This window comes from Ailuropoda melanoleuca, chromosome 8, assembly GCF_002007445.2.
Source record: "Ailuropoda melanoleuca isolate Jingjing chromosome 8, ASM200744v2, whole genome shotgun sequence".
Taxonomy (NCBI): domain Eukaryota; kingdom Metazoa; phylum Chordata; class Mammalia; order Carnivora; family Ursidae; genus Ailuropoda; species Ailuropoda melanoleuca.
The window spans coordinates 51,309,202-51,327,968 of record NC_048225.1 but is presented as its reverse complement, the minus strand read 5'-3'; the positions used below and the strand labels follow the sequence as shown (position 1 = coordinate 51,327,968).

Genomic DNA, 18,767 nt, shown 5'->3' with positions numbered 1-18,767 from the left:
CCAAAACACCCCACCAAATCAGCCTAGTCTGCGCTAAGCACATAGGATACAAGCTGGGTCATCCATGTCCGGTTCGGCTGTGTCAAAAAACGGATGGGTGCTCAGGAGCTCTGGCACCAAGGGAAGCACCAGGGTTGGATGCCGACTTCCCAGAAACTTCAAGCATCTGAAACAAACAAAATGAGAGCCCACCTCAGTAACTTAATAAATGCTTTAACAAGTACCAGGGATTGGAATCAGAAAACCTGATTCAGAAATGCAAATTCCCAACCACCCCTTTTTGCTACCTCTATGACCTCAAATTAGTTTTTCAATTACTCTGGAACTCAGTTCATCTAAAAAAAAAATTGCTATTATGAAAATTAAAGAGCTGGTATGGCATAAATTACTGCTGGTTATTTAACCAACAGCCATTTTCTCCAACTTCCTTGACAAGAGAACCCTGATTTTACTCAGGTATTGGGTAGGTGCTCGGAGAAGGTAGGCTCAGCCCAAGGGCTCAATCACAAGTGGTCTAAACCATCATGACAATCCCACTCCCATTTTCCCAATTCTCCCAAAGTGACTCCTTTGCAGGTAGTAAAGTAACCCATTTCTGGTCAAAGGACCAAGAAGGGAAGTGTGGTGGGGAGCTACTCAGGAATGTTCTCCTGGCCAAAAAGAGAAATGTGTGCGAGGGAATGCCTGTTCCTTTTTGCCTTAAGATACTGTCTTACGAGGCAGCCATCCTGCAACTATGAGAAAAAAAGCCAAGGCAACTGCAGAGAAACCACAGTGCTAACCCTATTAAGCTGTTGAATAACCAATCCAAAACCAACTTTCCGACTTGTTATGCCAAAATATTAGACCTTATTGTTTAAGCCACTTTTAATCAGATTTTCTGTTACTTGCAGGCAAAAGCATTGTAACTGATATCCTGGGTGAAGTTCTGAAATCAGAAGTGACCTGACCCGCAACAAGAAATTAGTAACTGGGGCGCCTGGGTGGCACAGCGGTTGGGCGTCTGCCTTCGGCTCAGGGCGTGATCCTGGCGTTATGGGATCGAGCCCCACATCAGGCTCCTCCGCTATGAGCCTGCTTCTTCCTCTCCCACTCCCCCTGCTTGTGTTCCCTCTCTCGCTGGCTGTCTCTATCTCTGTCGAATAAATAAATAAAATCTTAAAAAAAAAAAAAAAGAAATTAGTAACTGTGTGGCCTTGGGCAGCTATGCTTCTCACCCAAAATGAGATTAAAAATCATTACCTCATACAGTTGCTATAAGGATTTAATGAGATAATGGATATAAAGTACACAGCAGAGTCTGTCACATAGTAAGAACTCAATTAGGTATTTATATTAAGTAGCTATTAGTTGACTATTAGGATGACATGAAAACCCTTTATAATTATAAAGAACTACACGCGCACTGGTAACTATGCATTTTTATTTTCTTTTGTAAGTTCTGGTTTAGAAAAGGTATGCTGAATTGAAAAGAAATATAAATCCTTATTTCTAGTCTTGTGGAGTTTATAATCCAGCTGGGGCAAAAATGTCAAACACTACAAGGTAACGAACTATCAAACAAATGATACTCTGCTTTCCACCTCTCAAAGGTAGAAGAGATCACCATGATCAGAGGTTTCACAAAGGAGATGGGACTTCCCCTGGGACTAGAGAACAGACTGGCAAAAGAGAGAAAACAAGCACCATGAACAAATTCATGGATATACGGAGTCTGATAGGTATCCCATTTAAAACACCCGATACTGTTAGGAAAGTATACTTTTCCCCAGTTCTGCTTTTCCTTCTATGTGAGAAGAACTTAATGCACTAATTTTCTGAACTCTCTCAGCCCTTTTACTCACTGTGTTTCGGGGGACATTGTAAATCTTGCAGTTTGGCTTCCAGGTACCACTCCTTTATTTTATCTCCTATTCTATTCGGGTCGCCTGAGCATCTGGGCCTCTCTGAAACTGGACTTCAATTCTGACTTGTAATATTTTTCCTACTGATCTACCTCTCTACCTACATATTTCCTACTTCTCTCCCTCCCTGCTATTTGAAGGCCTGAATTCAATCTATTTTTAACTCTCCACAGCACTTAACACAGCGATTGGGCTATAGAGCCAAGTGCTCCATACGCATTTGCTGAATGAACTAAAGCTATATAAACAGAACAAACTACCTCCTTCAAAGCTTTCATTTATGTACCTATCTTTTAAAACGTCTTAAAAACATGCCACTGTGATGATTCCTTCCCTTTTTTGTCATATCTTCTTTTGGTATTCCTAAATAAAGCCACCATTCATGGAAAGAGATGAAAAATCAAATGATAATTAGAATAGGTAACTTCAAAATCTTTTGGAGCACTCTAATGTGAAGGAGCTTTCTGTCTATGATCACTCAGTAAAGACAGTCTTAAATAGATATTCTGGGTGAACCAAATAACCACGTATCTTATTTTAAGGCAAGAAGAATATTCTGTGAAACACTCCATAACAATCCCTTTCATCAAGGGATTAATCATTCCTTCTGTGTTGCTGCAGAATTACAGATACGGATACAGGTGTTTCTCCCCACTACAACCCCCATACCCCAAATGACTGAGTGCTCCCTGAAGACTCCCCTGGTATTTTCAGTTTTTAATAGACCTTGCAAGTACCTGATCTGACCCACAGTTTTCTACTTTTAATAACACATTTTTCTGAAAATCCAATAAACTATACCATTGGAGTGATCTCATCCCATAAGCTCACTTAAATACGTGGAGCACGATTACATTTGATAATAAATGTATGCAAGTAGTTCTTCAAACAGGAATTCATGAACAATGTTAAGTCTGACTCTAGTCAGTAAAGGTAGAGGTAATCAAGGAAACAAATGATAATGATTGTCCATGTGTAGACAAAGTGCCGTCCTGCCTCTAATCTCTACAATGATAGCTATGATCCTGTACACAATGCAAAACAAAGAAGTGATTAACAGTATACAGGAGCAAAAGGAATCTAATCAACTCATCTCTGTACCTGCAGCACTTACCGCAGGGCGTGGCACATAGTGAGAATACAGTAGCAGGCACATATTATCTGCTAGGAGGACGGATGGACAAATAAATAAACAATCTAAAATGTGATATTCAATTTAGGAATCAGACTCCCGAGTGTTAAGTTGAATCAGGTTTCTAAATTGAAGGCAAAATTGAGAGCCATACCATCAATCTAGGATGAGCCATTGAATAATTCAATATACATTTACCACATTATTGGACTCAGTGAAGAAATGAGCAAAAAGTCCTTACTTCCATATGGAGTCCCTATCAGTAGGGTACTTGGTTAAATTTTTCAGCAGCTCCACCAGTGCAAGATGAATCCCTTCTTTGGTTGAAACATTAGTACAACATAAAAGTTCATGAAGAGCCTCTCGAATATCTCTGGACGAATCCTTTAAAAAAAGGTAATAATAAAATAATAACAATAAAAGCAGTCACTGTGAATTAGCTATTACAGGAAAGTGTACAAGTTACAATGGGATTACAGGGTGAAGAGTCTCTGAATTATCTGAGGGGAGGGCCTAGGAGTTGAGGACTTCATTCATTGGCTCGTTCATTCATATAAATTCAACATTTATTGAACACTTATTAAACAGTCAAACATTTATCAAGCAACTATTATGTACCAAGTGCTAGGGACATAGCATCAATTAAAATCAAATCTCTGCTTTCAGGAGCTTCATTCTAGTGAAAAAACAAAAAAAAAAAGTATTTATATAGGTCAGACAATGATAAATAAGATGAAGAAACTATAAAGCAGGTTAAAGATAAGAATACTAGGGTAGGTAGAATATTTTACATAGGAATAATGAAAAGGAACAGCAAATATAAAGGTCATGAAAAGGCAGCATGTTTGAGAAATAGCAAGGAAGCCTGTGTGGCCAAAGCAGAGTAAATAAAAAGTGTTACAAGATGATGTTGGAGAAATGGCCCCTTTCCTTCCCAATACCTGGTGTACCTCACCAAAATGACTGGAAAAGGTCACCAACAACTTCTCAATGTTAAAAGATATGGACGCATATCAGGTCTATTCTTCTTGGCTACCCCATAGCATTTGTTGTCAATTCTTCAAAACTTTTTAATACAGACATTTTGAAACATATGTAAAAGTAGAGATAATAAATCCCTCAGTTTCCACAATTAACTCACAGCCAATCATGTTTCATCTATACCTTTACCCACTCCTCCCAATTAGATTATTTGGAAGCCAGTCAGAGAAATCATAGCATTTCATTGGTAAATATTTCCATAAATATATTTTAAGGTTTAGATTCCTTATTTTAAAAAACCACAAAACCAGTATCTTGCCTAAAAATGTAACAATTGCTTAATATCAAATATCCAGTCAGTACTCAAATTTCTCTGACTCAAAAAGTTTGTTTCTTCTGGTCAGGATCCAACACTCTGCAATTCAGCAGTATATTCTTTAAGCACCTTTTAATATGTAAAATCACTGTATATCTCACATTTCTCCCCCTGTAATTTCTTCCCTGTATATCCTGTGATGGTACTTAGATTTAGAGGTTTGATCAGATTCACATTCAATTTTTTTTTTAAGACCACTTCACAGGTGGTCCAGTGTACTTCCCTCAGGAACTACATGATGTCTGCTTCTCTTTTGTGATCAGTGGTGATCACTGCCTAGATCTACTAATTCACTGAAGTTGTAAAACAATGATGTACAAACCTATCATTCTTCTTTAATTTATTAACTGGAATACTTCTATAAAGAGAAACTTCCCCTTATCAAGCAGCTGGTTATCATGAAGTTCAGTTTGAATAGGAAAAAGAAGGATTAATGCTTGATTCCTTAATTTACCAGTTTCCAAAATAAGAAGTTGATTACTAAGCATCTTCCAATGATGACTAATGCAGTGTTTCAAGTATCCTTACAAAATCATGAATTTAAACATATTTGCAGTTATAGTCTTCAATGATGTATCTATAATGATGTGTTATAACCCTTAATGATGTGTCTCCTGGATCTTTCTGATATGATCCCAGAGGTCTCTGACAGCTAATAATTGCTTTCTGTATGACAACATGGTATAAGCTCATCTTGTTACATTTCCTGCACTAGACCTGGAATCAGCCATTTCTCTTAGGAATTGTGGTACCTTTTAGTGGAAATGAGAGCTCCAAAGCATTGTTTTAAGTCAAATTTACTGACACAGAGTTTTAATTCTGTAAAATTCATCCTTCTCAGGGAACACTTCCATGAGTTTAACAAATCCCTATAGTTACATAACCACCATCTCGATCAAGATATAAAACACTCCCATCACCAAACTCTTCCTGAGTGTCCCCGTGTAGTCTAGCCCTCACCCACAGTCTCTGGCAACCACTGATGTATTTTCTGCTACAGTCTTCCCCAAAAGGTCATGCAAGTGGAATCACTGAGCATGCTGCTTCTTGAGGCTGGCTACGTTCACCTAGCGTAATACATGTGAGCTTCACCCACGTTGTTACGTGTATCAGCAACTCGCTCCTTTTTATTACTGAGTAGTACTGCATTGTATAGATGTGCCCAGTTGATTAACCCATTTACCAACTCAAGGATTTGTGTTGTTTTTAGTTTGGAAATATGATAAGCCACTAAAAGTATTTGCATACAGACTTGGGTGTGAACATAAATTTTCAATTCTCTTTAGGAAATGCTTCAGAGTGGGACTGCAATATCAAATGGGGTAAATTTAAGTTTAACTTTATAAAACACTTCCAAAGTGACTGTATCATTTTGCACTGCCATCAGCAGTGGATGACAGTGCCAAATGCTCTCTGTCCTCACAGCACTTGATACTGTCAACATTTCTTCTGATTCTTGGTTAGCCATTCTAATAGGTGTGCTGTTGTAATACCTCACTGTGGTTTTTTAATTTGCATTTCCCTAATGCCTAATGATGTTAAGGATGCTTCATATGCTTATTATTTGCCACTGCTTATTTTCTTTCCTTAAGTACCGTTCAAATCTTTTGCTGATTTTGTAATCAGGTGATCTGTTTTCTTATTACTGAATTTTGAGAATTCTTTATATATTCTTTATCAGATATATGCTTTGCAAATATTTTCTCCCAGTCTGTGGTAAGTCTTTTCAAAAACATGTTTTTTCCTTTGGCTTAGAAAAACAGAAATTTAGGGCTCATGGGTGGCTCAGTCAGTTAAGCATCTGCCTTCAGCTCAGGCCATGATCTCAAGGTCCTAGGACTGAGCCCCGAGTCGGGATCCCTGCTCACTGGGGAGTCTGCTTCTCCTTTTCCCTCTCCCTCTCCCCTCCACACTCAAATAAATAAATAAAATCTAAAGAAGGAAGAAAGAAAGAAAAACAGACATTTATCATCTCAGTTCTGTAGGCCTGAGTCCAGAATCAAGGTATGAGCAGGGCTGGTTCCTTCTGAGGCTGTGAAGGAGACTCGATGCCAGGCCTCTCCCTTCTGGTAGCCTTGGCATTCCTTGGCTTGTAGACGGCATTCTCTCTGTCTTCACATCACCTTTCCTCTACGCATGTTTCTGTATCCAAGTCCACCCCCCCTTTTCTGTACAGTGTACACATTAAAGGCATTATATATGTTCAATTTGATCCTATTATCTCTTTTTATTGTGGTAAAATACACACAACATAAGATTTACCATTTTAAGTCAACGTACATTTTAAGTGTACAGTTCTATGGCATTAAATACACTTACATTGTTGTGCTGTCTTTATAATTATTTAAAAGTATCTTTTTGAAGAACTTTTAAATTTTGATAAAGTCCAATTTTTTTTTTTTTTTAGATTTTTTTTTTATTTATTTATTTGACAGAGATAGAGACAGCCAGTGAGAGAGGGAACACAAGCAGGGGGAGTGGGAGAGGAAGAAGCAGGCTCATAGCAGAGGAGCCTGATGTGGGGCTCGATCCCATAACGCCGGGATCACGCCCTGAGCCGAAGGCAGACGCTTAACCGCTGTGCCACCCAGGCGCCCCTGATAAAGTCCAATTTATCTAGTTATTTCTCTCATGGATTAAGTTTTTGGTGGCCCATCTAAGAAATTTTTGTCTAATCCAAGGTCACAAATATTTTCTCCTAAAAGTTTTGTAGTATTCAGTTTTATGATACATGAAAGAAATCAAACTAAAAATTTTAAAGGATGCATCTGTACCCACACAGTAAAATCTAAGAATCAAAGACTCTTCTCCAAAGCTGGGTTGGAGACATGCCTTCTTTATTCTCCGGGAACCCTCTTTCAGCCTGCAGGTCTCTCAATTCTTCACTCGGTAGAGCTACTGGCGCCAACTCCTTAATAAACACATCTGACCATGTTGTTGCTCTGTTTAGGCGCCTCTGTGAGGACAAAGCTTGGATAAAGCTCAGGCTCCCCAGCATGGCACCCAAGGTCCTTCACAGTCAGCTCTCCGCTCACTTCTCCGTCAGAGCCACGTGAACTTCCCAACATCCCTGTCCATGCTGCGCCACTTCCGCCCTCCCAGCCTTCGTCTGTGGCCACACGCTAGCGCTCTGGCTAGAATGTCATTCCTTAGCTTACTTTTGATACTATCTTGGAATTACTGGCTCATACTGCTGCCTTCTCTATAAAACTATGAGCAACTCAGAGGTAATAACTAGTACTGTCTACTTTCACATCCTCAGAACCTAGCACAATACCTGGCTCTGAAAAAAAAAATCAGTAAATGTTTCTTGAATGACGTTATCAATATCATGAACTACTACCATGCTAAGTATTTTACATGGATTCTCTTTCAATTCTTACATACAACATATGAATATGTGGAATCATCCTCACTTTATACAGGAGAAAACCAAGGACCAGAGAGAATTAGTAATTTGTCCAAAGTAGCAAAGCTGGTAGGACACCCTGAATAACTTCCAGGTGCTCTTCCCTTAGCAGGATTTTCAAAGCTCTGCATAAGCTGGTCCCAGCCACCCCTCCAGCCTAATCTCACACCATACATTAGCTCTGTGTTACAGCCAGGCCCTCTTTTGGTCCCTCCACTGCGCCATGCTTCCCTCTACCTACCAGAGTTTCTATACTTGCTGCTCCTCTGCCTGGAATATTCTTACACCCCATTCTCCCAACTCTTCCTGCCAAGTTAGGGTCTAATTCCTTCTTCAGAGATCAGCTCCAGAAGCGTTCCCTGATTGGCTGCACCCCCTTAGCCCCCAAAGACTAAGTGCTTCCGTGACACACGCCCACGGGACCTCACTCCTTTCTGTCATGCACTCCTCACTCACTTACTATTATACCTTCATTTGTGTTGTATTTGTCTATCTCCCTCATACCTAAATTATGAGGTCCATGAGAGCAGTGCCATGGTTTCTGCTCACTGTTGTAGCCTCCTTGGGACAGTGCCTGGCACACAACAGGTGGTCAATAAATACTAACAAACAAACAACAAACAGACAAACAAAAACCCAGGTAAAAAGGTCAGGGACCAAAGACAGGAACTGACAGGTCGATTCAGATCTGTCTGGCTCTACATGCTATGAACTTAACCAACCAATACAATGTTTCCCATATGAACAAATCACCACCACTGACAGGAGGCAGCTGTATTGATGTACTGGGAAAACAATATTCAAAGTACTAAGAAAACAATTTTGACTATGTTCCTTAAGAAATTCCTAGTTACATAGCTGACCTGTGCAGATTTGTTTTAGGACATGTTTACAAAGCATCCACTCTGTTAAGTTGCCACATTAAACCCTGAAAGGAATACGGTAAAGGGTACAACACGGTCACTCTCCTTAGGGAGCTCATACTCACATCAGGGAGAGGGATTTGAAGACAAAACCTGCCATTAACGATCAAATGTGAAAACTATAATAAGAGATACATAAGCTTGCTTTTGGCCCTGTGAACAATTCTGTACATCAAAACATAGCTTGGAACAGAGCTCAGATATTTAGCAAACATTTCCTGACACTACAAGGCACTAGAAATTAAAAAAATGAAAGAAGCCAGGACCTGTGTCAGACACTACAAGGCACTAGAAATTAAAAAAATGAAAGAAGCCAGGACCCTGCAAAGCTCTCAAGTCTTGTGAAATTAAGAATTAAACAATCAAAAATTGCCTGATATATGCTAGACACAGGGTGACACAGGAAGACAGAGGAGTGCTACTTAAGCCACCTGGGGTGGAGTTACTTAGGGAATATGCTGCCTAATATAGAGCTGAGAATAAGCAGAAGTCTACGAGGTGAAAAGCGGCAGTTTTTGCAGGCAGAGGGGAAGACAGAGTGAATGAAAGTGGTGAGGAAAAGCATGATGATTAGGGGAGTGACTCCAGTATCAAGCTGAAGATGAGGAATGGTGGGAAAGAATGTGAAAAAGGACAGGCAGAGCTAGGGTAGAGAGGCCACCCATGGAGAACAATGCACAGAATGCAAACTAATCTTCTTAGGAAAAAAATAAATGAAAATTTATAAATACAGACTTACAATTCAGGAAAAATCTTACAAAAAGTGCTGAGCAGCTGAGAAAATTGATAGGGAACTTCAAAATCAAAGCACCCAATCTGTTTTCTGAAGTATGGAGCAGAAATCTGTAACAAGTGCTAATGACTAAAACACCCAATAGCTATCCCTTTCACAATATCTGAAAAACCAAAACCAAACCGAAACAAGAAAGAAACCCAGAGGCCAAATCTCATTTATTAATATTCTGAAAAACGTTGGGACTCACAAATAAAATCCAAATACTTTAGAAAAATAATTCAAGAACCACACTGAGTTGTATAGCCTGGGAGGCAAATCTGCGTTCATATCCCGGCACAGCCATTTAGCAGCAATGTGACCTCAAACAAATTACTTTCTTCTCTGTAAAATTCCAGGGCTGAATGAGTTGATTCCCTAAGATCTGTTCCTGTTGTAACATCCTATGATTCGCTACGAGCATTAAATCAAATCAAAGCCTGAAAAGAATTCTTCATTATTTAGCCCCTGCCTTATCTATAACCACTCCTCCTCCATCACTTCAGCTCTATGCTGCTATTACAATGAATTCCTCTTAATTCCTTAAATGCATCATATTCACTCTTACTCTGGATCCATAGACACTGCTCCCTCTGGTGCCCTTCCACCCTACCATCAGTGCCATTCTTTCCTAAGAAAGGGCCTCACCAACTCCTCCTCCTCCAAGTGTCCCAACAGCATTCCTTCCCCTTCCCCATCTCACCCTTCCCCACCCAGGGAACCCTGTCCTTTCCTGATCACAGCAGTCTTTGAGTTTCTTTCTTTTAGTTTCCTGTTTAACAGCAAGTCTCCTCCACCTTAGTGGAGTTGTATGATGAGAAGGCCGAACCGCGCTGCCCATACACGACTGCATCACCAGTACCTAGCATAATGTCTGGTTTAAAGATTTACTTATTTATTTGAGAAAGAGAAAGAAAGAGCAAGCGCGCGTGGTAGGGAGGGGCAGAGGGAGATGGAGTCTCAAGCAGACTCACTGATGAGTGCGGAGCCCAACGCGGGGCTCGATCCCACAACCCTGAGATCATGACCTAAGCCGAAACCAAGAGTCAGCTGTCCAACCGACTGTGCCACCCAGGGGCCCCATAATGCCTAGTCTAAAAATAAAGTGGCTCTCGGTAGGTACTGATGAAGAAATGCGTAACAAACTGTGAAGACTCACCTCTAACACAGCCAGGACTGTGTCAAGCTGATCCTCTCGGAGTGTGATGTTGTTAGAGATTTTTCTCATGGTGTGTATGGACTGCAGGCGTACTTCCTCGATTTCATCGTTAAACATGTCAACCAGGAAATCAAGGCACTTCTCCGCAAAAGAGGGGGAAGACTGGGCCAGCATGCAGAGAGCCTCCACAGCAGCAATGCGGACCTCTAGATGAAAGGGGACAAACGGAACCGCACACTAGGTTACGAGCCATGCGACAAATCCAAGGATTCCTTCTCATTCATGTTTGTCTTTCATTCTTTACTCCTCTCTGTTAACAAACTCTCTCTGGGAGATCTCCTCCATGCCCGCAGATTCAGCTAAAACTTCACACTGACCTAAAACAAGGACTTTGGAGTCATAGGGACTAAGGCTTAGATCCTGACTCGAAGACATGTGATCAAGTCACACATCTGTCTCTATTAATTGCACTTCTTGAAAACAAAGTTCTTATTTATCTCAGTACTCCAACCACAGTTCTCCACTCAGTACTTTCTTTTAAAAAGCAGATTTTAAATAATTAAGACTAAAACAGACTAGATATCATTTTCTCATCTTAGAGATAAAATTTAGCAAAGCAAATTAACATGCCTTAGAGTGAGTGAGAGCAGAGATAAGACTAGTGCCCAGGTCTGTTGATTCTAGACTAGAATCATGCAGTGGTTAAGGGTACATGGTTTGGAACAATAAAGGTCTCACAGTAAACTGTGAAGAATAATTCCTCCACTAACCTGAAGGGTGACCTTGAATAAGTAACTTAGCTTCCTAGCACCTCAATTTTTATCACTTTAAACAGAGATAATACTCATTTCCTTACAGAGTAGTTAGGAGGACTAAATGACATAATAAGGTAAAGCATAGAGCATAGTGCCTGGCATATGTTAAAAGCTCAGTAAATGTTAGCTGATCCTACAAGCATCTTGATAACAGAGTCATGTTTCCTACCTCCTTGTACGGCCTGAACATGTAACAGTAAAGCCACTGAGTCCAAGAAGCCCTTCATTCATTCACTAGTAATGCTTCCTGAATATGCACTACATGCCAGGCCCTGTGCTAAGACCCTTGATACAAAGAGGAGAGGTGAGCAAGCTACAGGCTAGGCTCACAAGACTTCCAAACATGCTTGTTTTGTTCCAGTGGTTCCCACGTGGTTCTGCAACAAAAGGTACAGTTTCAAAAAAGAAAGGAAAAAAACCCACTCAAGTTGTGGTTAAAACTCACAAATATAATTTGTTTTTTGTATAAGAAAGGTTTTATGAACATTTTAAAAGCAGAGTTACTACATTAAAGGGAGATGACTCAGATTTTTCTTGGTAGTGATGAATTCTTCCTTTCATCAGAAGGGAAGGATTTGTTACACTTCATAATAATGTAATTTAAACATGAAATTGCTAATAATTACAAAGAAAGCCAGAGATGGACCGAAATGTGTTACATGCTGGCTCTTCTGCCTGGGGCTTTACCCATTACACCACGTTAATTACACGTAACTCTTGCAAGTCCGCAAAGTGAATCACAGAGACACTTCTGATCAGCAGGAAACAGTCAGTATGGACCTGAGCTGATGCAATTCTAAGCAGAAGCAAAGGAACCTGGTGTTTCTGTTTGTATGTGTAGTCTGGAAGTTAACAATTTCTACTGGACTCTTTGGAATGTTGAAAATGTATTACAGTCTCTTTAAGGGTCCAGGGCAGAGAAAAGGAATCAGCTATGCCAAAAAAAAAAAAAAAAAAAATTCCTCTGGTGCCTTAACATGTGCAATCAGATCCTGGCTTTTGCTACTTACTAGCTTTGTGCTTAGTACTGAAACACAAAGACAAACCAGAAAGAGATGGCCTCCCAGAGTCTACAGACAAGAATAGTTAATTGCATTACAAAGTGATGAGTGGTACAGTGAAAAGCACAGGGAGTGTAAGAAAATGCAGAAGAGGTATGTAGCCCACTCAGTAGGATCAGAGGCAGATTTCTGGAACAAGTGACCTCTAAAACAATACCTAAGGGAGTTGCTAAGCCGAAAGAAAGGAAAAAGGCCTTTCTACAGAGGAACCACACACACAAAGGCCCAAAAGAGAGGAAGGACATGGAACAACTAGAGGACTAAAAGTGTGTGTGATACTAGAGTCCACGGCTAATGAAATAAGGCACCGTTTCATTCCCAGCAACGTGTCCCTAATTCACCCAGAACTTTAGAAATATGATAAAATTAGAAAGGTGCCATACCAGATACTGGTTATGTTCTATTTGCTTTCCAAAGTTAAGTTCCTTTAATTAAACCTTAGTGACAAACAGTTAAGCATCTGACTCTTGGTTTCAGCTGAGGTCATGATCTCAGGGTCAGGAGATCGAGCCCCACATCGGGCTCCATGCTCACTGTGGTGTCTGCTTGAGATTCTCTCCCTCTCCCTCCTCCTCTGCCCCACCCCCATTCATGTTCTTTCTCTCTCCCTCTAAAATAAATAAATAAAATCTTAAAAAAAAAACCTTAGTGACAAACTTACATAGAACTAAATCACATAAACATTAATAGTGATGAAATTCAACTGTAAAATTAAATAAAGCAAAAATGCCAGTAGAAACTAAATAAAATAGGTTCCAGTTACTTGTCTTAGGATAAAATGGGTATTAATAATAACTGGATTTATTATGAAATACCATTTAAAGTGTAATTCATGTATCAAGTTCACAGAGAAAAAAGCAGAGGTTGCTTTAACTAATTTCTGTATACAAATTACCCCCATGAAACAACGTAAAGCAGAGTATAAATGAGGTAGTAAAGCAGAGTATCCCCCACTTTCCAAAAGTTCACTCTGTGTCACCTCACTTTTAGAAAAGACTTACATGAGTATGGTAATGACTTTTTTCATAAAAACGAAACTCCTCTTTGGATTTCTTTTAGTTAACAAAAACAGGTACTAATGTAGGTCTTTCATAAAAGCAGAGTGGCATAAAGTGAACTTTAAGAACGTGGGGAAGATACCCATACCAAAAACCTTACAGCAAACTAGATAAGGTAACCCAATTCTTAGATCTTCTAACAGAAAATTATCTTTCAAAAGTAATTCTTGCCCTTCTAAGAAGTTCTATCCTGAGGTAATTTTTTACAGGCATTTTAAAGACCTGAGTTCTAATCCTCTGATATAAATTTACTATAAAATTTGGACAAGCAACATTCTTTCTCCTGATCTGAATTACTGAAAATGAGAAGGTTGTAGTCAATCATCTCAAAACAATGACATTCTTTATGTGAGACATATAGCATCATATTATGGAAATTACAAGAGCTTTGCAGAGCTTCTTTCTGCAAGATTTATCTTTCTATCTGAAACAACTAAAAACAGAAATAAAAAACAGAAACAACAGTATTTAACACACTGGACATCAGACAATAAAGGGTAATGATCCCTGAGAGGCAGGAAATAAATGAGGTAAGCTCTAGAATTATACCAGTTTACTATCTGGAAAGCGTTTCCAGGTTCCAGGTCTCCTTGAATTGAGAAGATAGAGCTGGGAGTCTGGAAAGGCCAATGTGGATAGAGTTCATAAGGCAAAGTACCAAAAAGGAGAGTACTACACGGAGAGGCCTTTGGAGATCTGCAGAGGGTCCTCCTCAAGTCATCAGCTGAGTTCTGATCTGTGAAGAAATTAAGGTCTGAGAAAGAACCACTAAGCAGGGCTAGGGGGAACAATCTCCAAAGCTCATAAATGGTCTACAACTGTTTCTTCAGAAGAGTTTGTTTGAATTGGGAGTAAAATAAGCCCTAGACTAAATGTTGCTTCAGTTCCCCTTAACAAATCTTAAAAATAGGACCTGAAATAAATGCATTCCAGAGCAAAGCTCAAGAATATAGGAAGATAACAATGTTTATTACCCAACAAAGTAAAATTCACAATGGCTGGCACCCAATCGAAAATTGCTAGGCATGCACAGAAGTCGGAAAATATCCATAATGAGGAGAAATCAATCAAAACCAACACAGATATCACAAAAACAACAGACTTACTCGACAAAAACTTTAGGATAGTTATTGTAAATGCATTCTCTGTTGATAAAGTTAAAGGAAAGATCAAGCAGATTAAGCAGACACATAGGAGATACTAAACAAACCCAAATCCTAATTGAATTTGTATGAATGAAAACTACAGTGTCTGAGATGAAAATTACACTGGATGGGATTAAAATCAGAATACACATGGCAGAAGATAACATCAGTGAACTCCAAGACAAAGCAATAAATATTATCCAAAATGAAACAAGAAAAAAAAATCAGGATGGACGGGCAGCCAGATGGCTCAGTCAGTTAAGCGTCTTTGACTCTTGATTTCGGCTCAGATCATGATCTCAGGGTTGTGGGATCAAGCCCCACATTGGGCTCCATGCTAGGCATGGAGCCTGCTTAAAATTCTCCCTCTCCCTTTGCCCCTCCCCCCATTCCTTCTCTTAAAAAAGGGGGAGGGTGGAGCACTAGTGAGCTCCAGGACAACCTCAGTAGTCTAATATATGTATGTTTGGAGTCACCAAAAGAACATGGGACCAGAAAAATACATGAAGAAATAACAGCCAAAGATTTTCCAATTTGATGAAAACTATAAACCCACAGATCTAAGAAGCAACAAACTTCAAGCATAAGAAACATGAAGAAATGACACCAAGACACACCACAATTAAACTGCTTAAACCAGTGACAAAAAGAAAAATCCTAAAAGCAACTAGAGATGGATAAAGAAGATGTGGTATATGCATACGATGGAATATTAGTCAGCCATAAAAAAGAATGGAATCCTGCCATTTGCAACAACATGGATGGAACTAGAGTGTATCATGCTAAGCAAAATAAATCAGAGAAGACAAATACCATATGATTTCACTCATATATGGACTTTAAGAAATAAAAGTGATGAACACAGGAAAGGAAGGAAAAATAAAATAACATAAAACCAGAGAGGGAGGTAAACCATAAGAAACTCTTAACTATAGGGAACTGAGGGTTGCTGGAGGGGAGATGGGAGGGGAGATGGGATAACTGGGTGATGGGCATTAAGGAGGGCACTTGATGTAAATGAGCACTGGGTGTTATACCCAACTGATGAATCACTAAAATGAAACTAATAATGTAATAGTTAACTAACTTGAATTAAATTTGAAAAAAAAAAAGCAACTAGAGAAAGACACATCATATAAAGAAGAACAAATATAAAAAATGGCAGCAGACTTCTCAACAGAAACAATGCAAACAGGAAAACTGTGAAACATCTTTGTAACACTGAAAAAAAAAAACACCCAAAAACCCACCCTATTAAACTGGAATTCAATTTCCAGTGAAAGTATCTTTCAAAAATGAAAGTGAGGGGTGCCTGGGTGGCTCAGTCGATTGAGCATCAGACTCTTGATTCCATCTCAGATCATGATCTCAGGGCTTTGAGACTGAGCCCTGCATTGGACTCCATGCTCAGTGCAGTCTGCTTGAGATTCTCTCCCCTCCCTATCCCTCCCTTTCTGTCCCTCCCCCTGCTTGCACACTTTCTCTCTAAAATAAATAAATTTTTTTAAAAAAATGAAGGTGAAAGAAAATCTTCATTAGTCATAATAATAAAGGCTTTGAGGTCACACATACCTGGTTTAAATGGTGCTTCTGTCTCTTACTAGCTGGGTGACCAATAACAAGTTATTGTTATAGTATCAATAATATCAATTTTTACTACCAATTAAGTGCTTGCTATAAATGGGTCATATATTATGCCAAGTATTTTGTGTACATATAATCTCGTTTAATTCTCACAATTCAGAAACACTTATTATTAACCTTGTTTTATAGAAATGCTGGGAACGTAGATTGACTGAACCCAAAGTCCATGCTCTTAACCACTGTATTATACCACCTGGGCCTCAATCTTCTGTTTTTAAAATTAAGTAACAGTAGGTACTTCACGGCGTGACTGTGAAGACTAAATGAGACACCACATGTATATAACTAGTACAATGCCTGACACATTGCAGGCACTCAGTAAACGGGCACTGTTATGATGCAGTCATACTTACCGTACATCTCATCTTCCAATCCATGAACAAAGGCTCCACAAGCTCCTGACTCTATCAAGTTCACAGCTCCCGTATCTATTTCTTCCTTGGGAGCATCATCTCCCCATTTTCTGCCACTGGAAAACTCCCCTGAGCTATAAAGTTCCTTGGCACGTTCATGTGCAGTGCGTTTTCTCTGTAAAGGACAATGACAATTACCACTTGCAGGAGGTTCATGAGGGAATGGTAAGATTTATTCTGAGAACATGGGAAAGCAGGAAATAAGACTGCTCTCTGACAGTTACATTTTCAAAAAAAAGCACTCAACTGATCAGAGCAAAGAAACGCAAATTCAACGTAAAGAAAGACCAAGGTGCACGGTCTGTCACAGCAGATAATAATCTTATTAAAGATAGCAAAAGAGTGCGCCGATCGGACAAGTGGTTATGTTTGCCATTGCAACACAGGAAAAGGAGAACCAGAGGGGTAAATAATAGCAGTGTCCCTCTAGCACCATCCTGGGTAGATAATAAACTGGCCCTAGAAAAGAGGTTTAGTCCCAACAGAAGTAAGTCTGAATTTGGTAACACTGTGCTCTATTTGAGCAACACTCCAGTCACCATCCAACCTTCTGGTAAATTCAGTTTCTGCAGTGATAGCCTTAGAGGGAATACACTACTCAACCAAGTAAATATCTAGTCCAACCAACAGTTATGGTTCTCATCATGAATAAACTGCCATTCTGCTTTATAGATCAGCCTCTTATGAACCTTCCTGGTGTGAGTCCACATCCTTATGGCTGGTATCTCAAAGGCACTGATGAAATACAGCACCTAAGCCTAGAAGGATGTGGGTCAGGCCCAATAGTACAGTTTGTACCCTGTGATGTATCTTAGAAACCCCTGCATTACCCTCCTTCACCATTCACCATGAGCATGCTGTTTTTTTACATTTCTACTCCAGTATACACAAAGAACACTTAATTACCAACCGCAAATGAAGGCAACACCCTTTAGGAAATCCATATGGCAATGTTTCATTAAGCAGACAGAAACTCCTCAACCACTCCTAAGAATTTCTCTTATGGAATGACTTAAAAGAAGAAAAGATCTAATATGCATGAAGATGATACTCCTCACGTAATTTATAATGGTGAAAAAATAGGACACTCTAAATATATAAGATAGGGCTAAAAAATTATGTCATATCTACTTAAGATATTATACAATCATAAAAATGCAATGTATAAAGTTGACTATTAAGAAAAAAAGCATATGATTTACTGATAAACATAAAAAGTAGACTACAAAATTATCTGAATACGATGATTCAATGTTTAAAACACGCATAAGAGCTGGGGAGAAATATACCAAAATGACAGGAGTCATTGTCTTAGAGAAGTGGGAATATGGGTAAATCATTTCCCTTTCCTTCTATTTATCAAAGAGGCTGAACTGTTTATTATCACTTTTATAATTTAAAGATTAAGATAATGACAATATTGACTCATATTTAGTCCTGACAGTTACATCACAGAACACGGTCAAGGCTTAAATTAAAGGCATTCCATAAGAGGCACTTTGTTACTGTTCAGAGAAAGAATTTAGTTATTCTTTCCATGGAGACTGCTGTAGAAGAAAAGAAGTCCTAACATGTCCGTCATACAGTCTCACAAAATGAGATTAGATCTTTGTAGTTTCTAACAAACAGAAAGTTAATCTTACGTCTTCTTTGTAAAACACAACCTGTGCAAAGTACTTCATTAAAATAATTTAAAATTTAATGAAGTAACTTGTAATTTGGTTCAAGTTACTAAGATTTTAAACTAAAGTGTAATCTAGTCACCCAACATTTAAATTAACAAATAGATGGGCTGCAAAAGTAAATAAACACAGCTTGGCAGATAGCTGATATTGGTTACAGAAACCCGTCTAAACAACAAAGAATTCAAGTTACCCTAAGATCGGACATGAGCTTCTTGTCAAGTGTCTGCTCCAAGAAATGACAACTGACTTGTTCCATTGAGCCCTGTAAAAACAAAGAATCCAGAGCAAAT

The 18,767-nt window shown here is 39.1% G+C and overlaps 1 protein-coding gene across 1 annotated transcript in view; it reads right to left on the bottom strand.

Moving 5' to 3' along the window:
* INTS4 (integrator complex subunit 4) overlaps positions 1–18,767 on the bottom strand; it is a 109,666-nt gene that overhangs the window by 31,980 nt on the left and 58,919 nt on the right. Inside the window, exons 9-13 of the mRNA XM_011221072.3 lie at positions 18,668–18,739; positions 16,733–16,907; positions 10,657–10,862; positions 3,278–3,420; positions 51–166 (exon numbers count right to left, since the gene is read on the bottom strand). Of these exons, the coding sequence (XP_011219374.2) occupies positions 51–166; positions 3,278–3,420; positions 10,657–10,862; positions 16,733–16,907; positions 18,668–18,739 (712 nt within the window). The remainder of the gene's footprint in view (positions 1–50; positions 167–3,277; positions 3,421–10,656; positions 10,863–16,732; positions 16,908–18,667; positions 18,740–18,767) is intronic.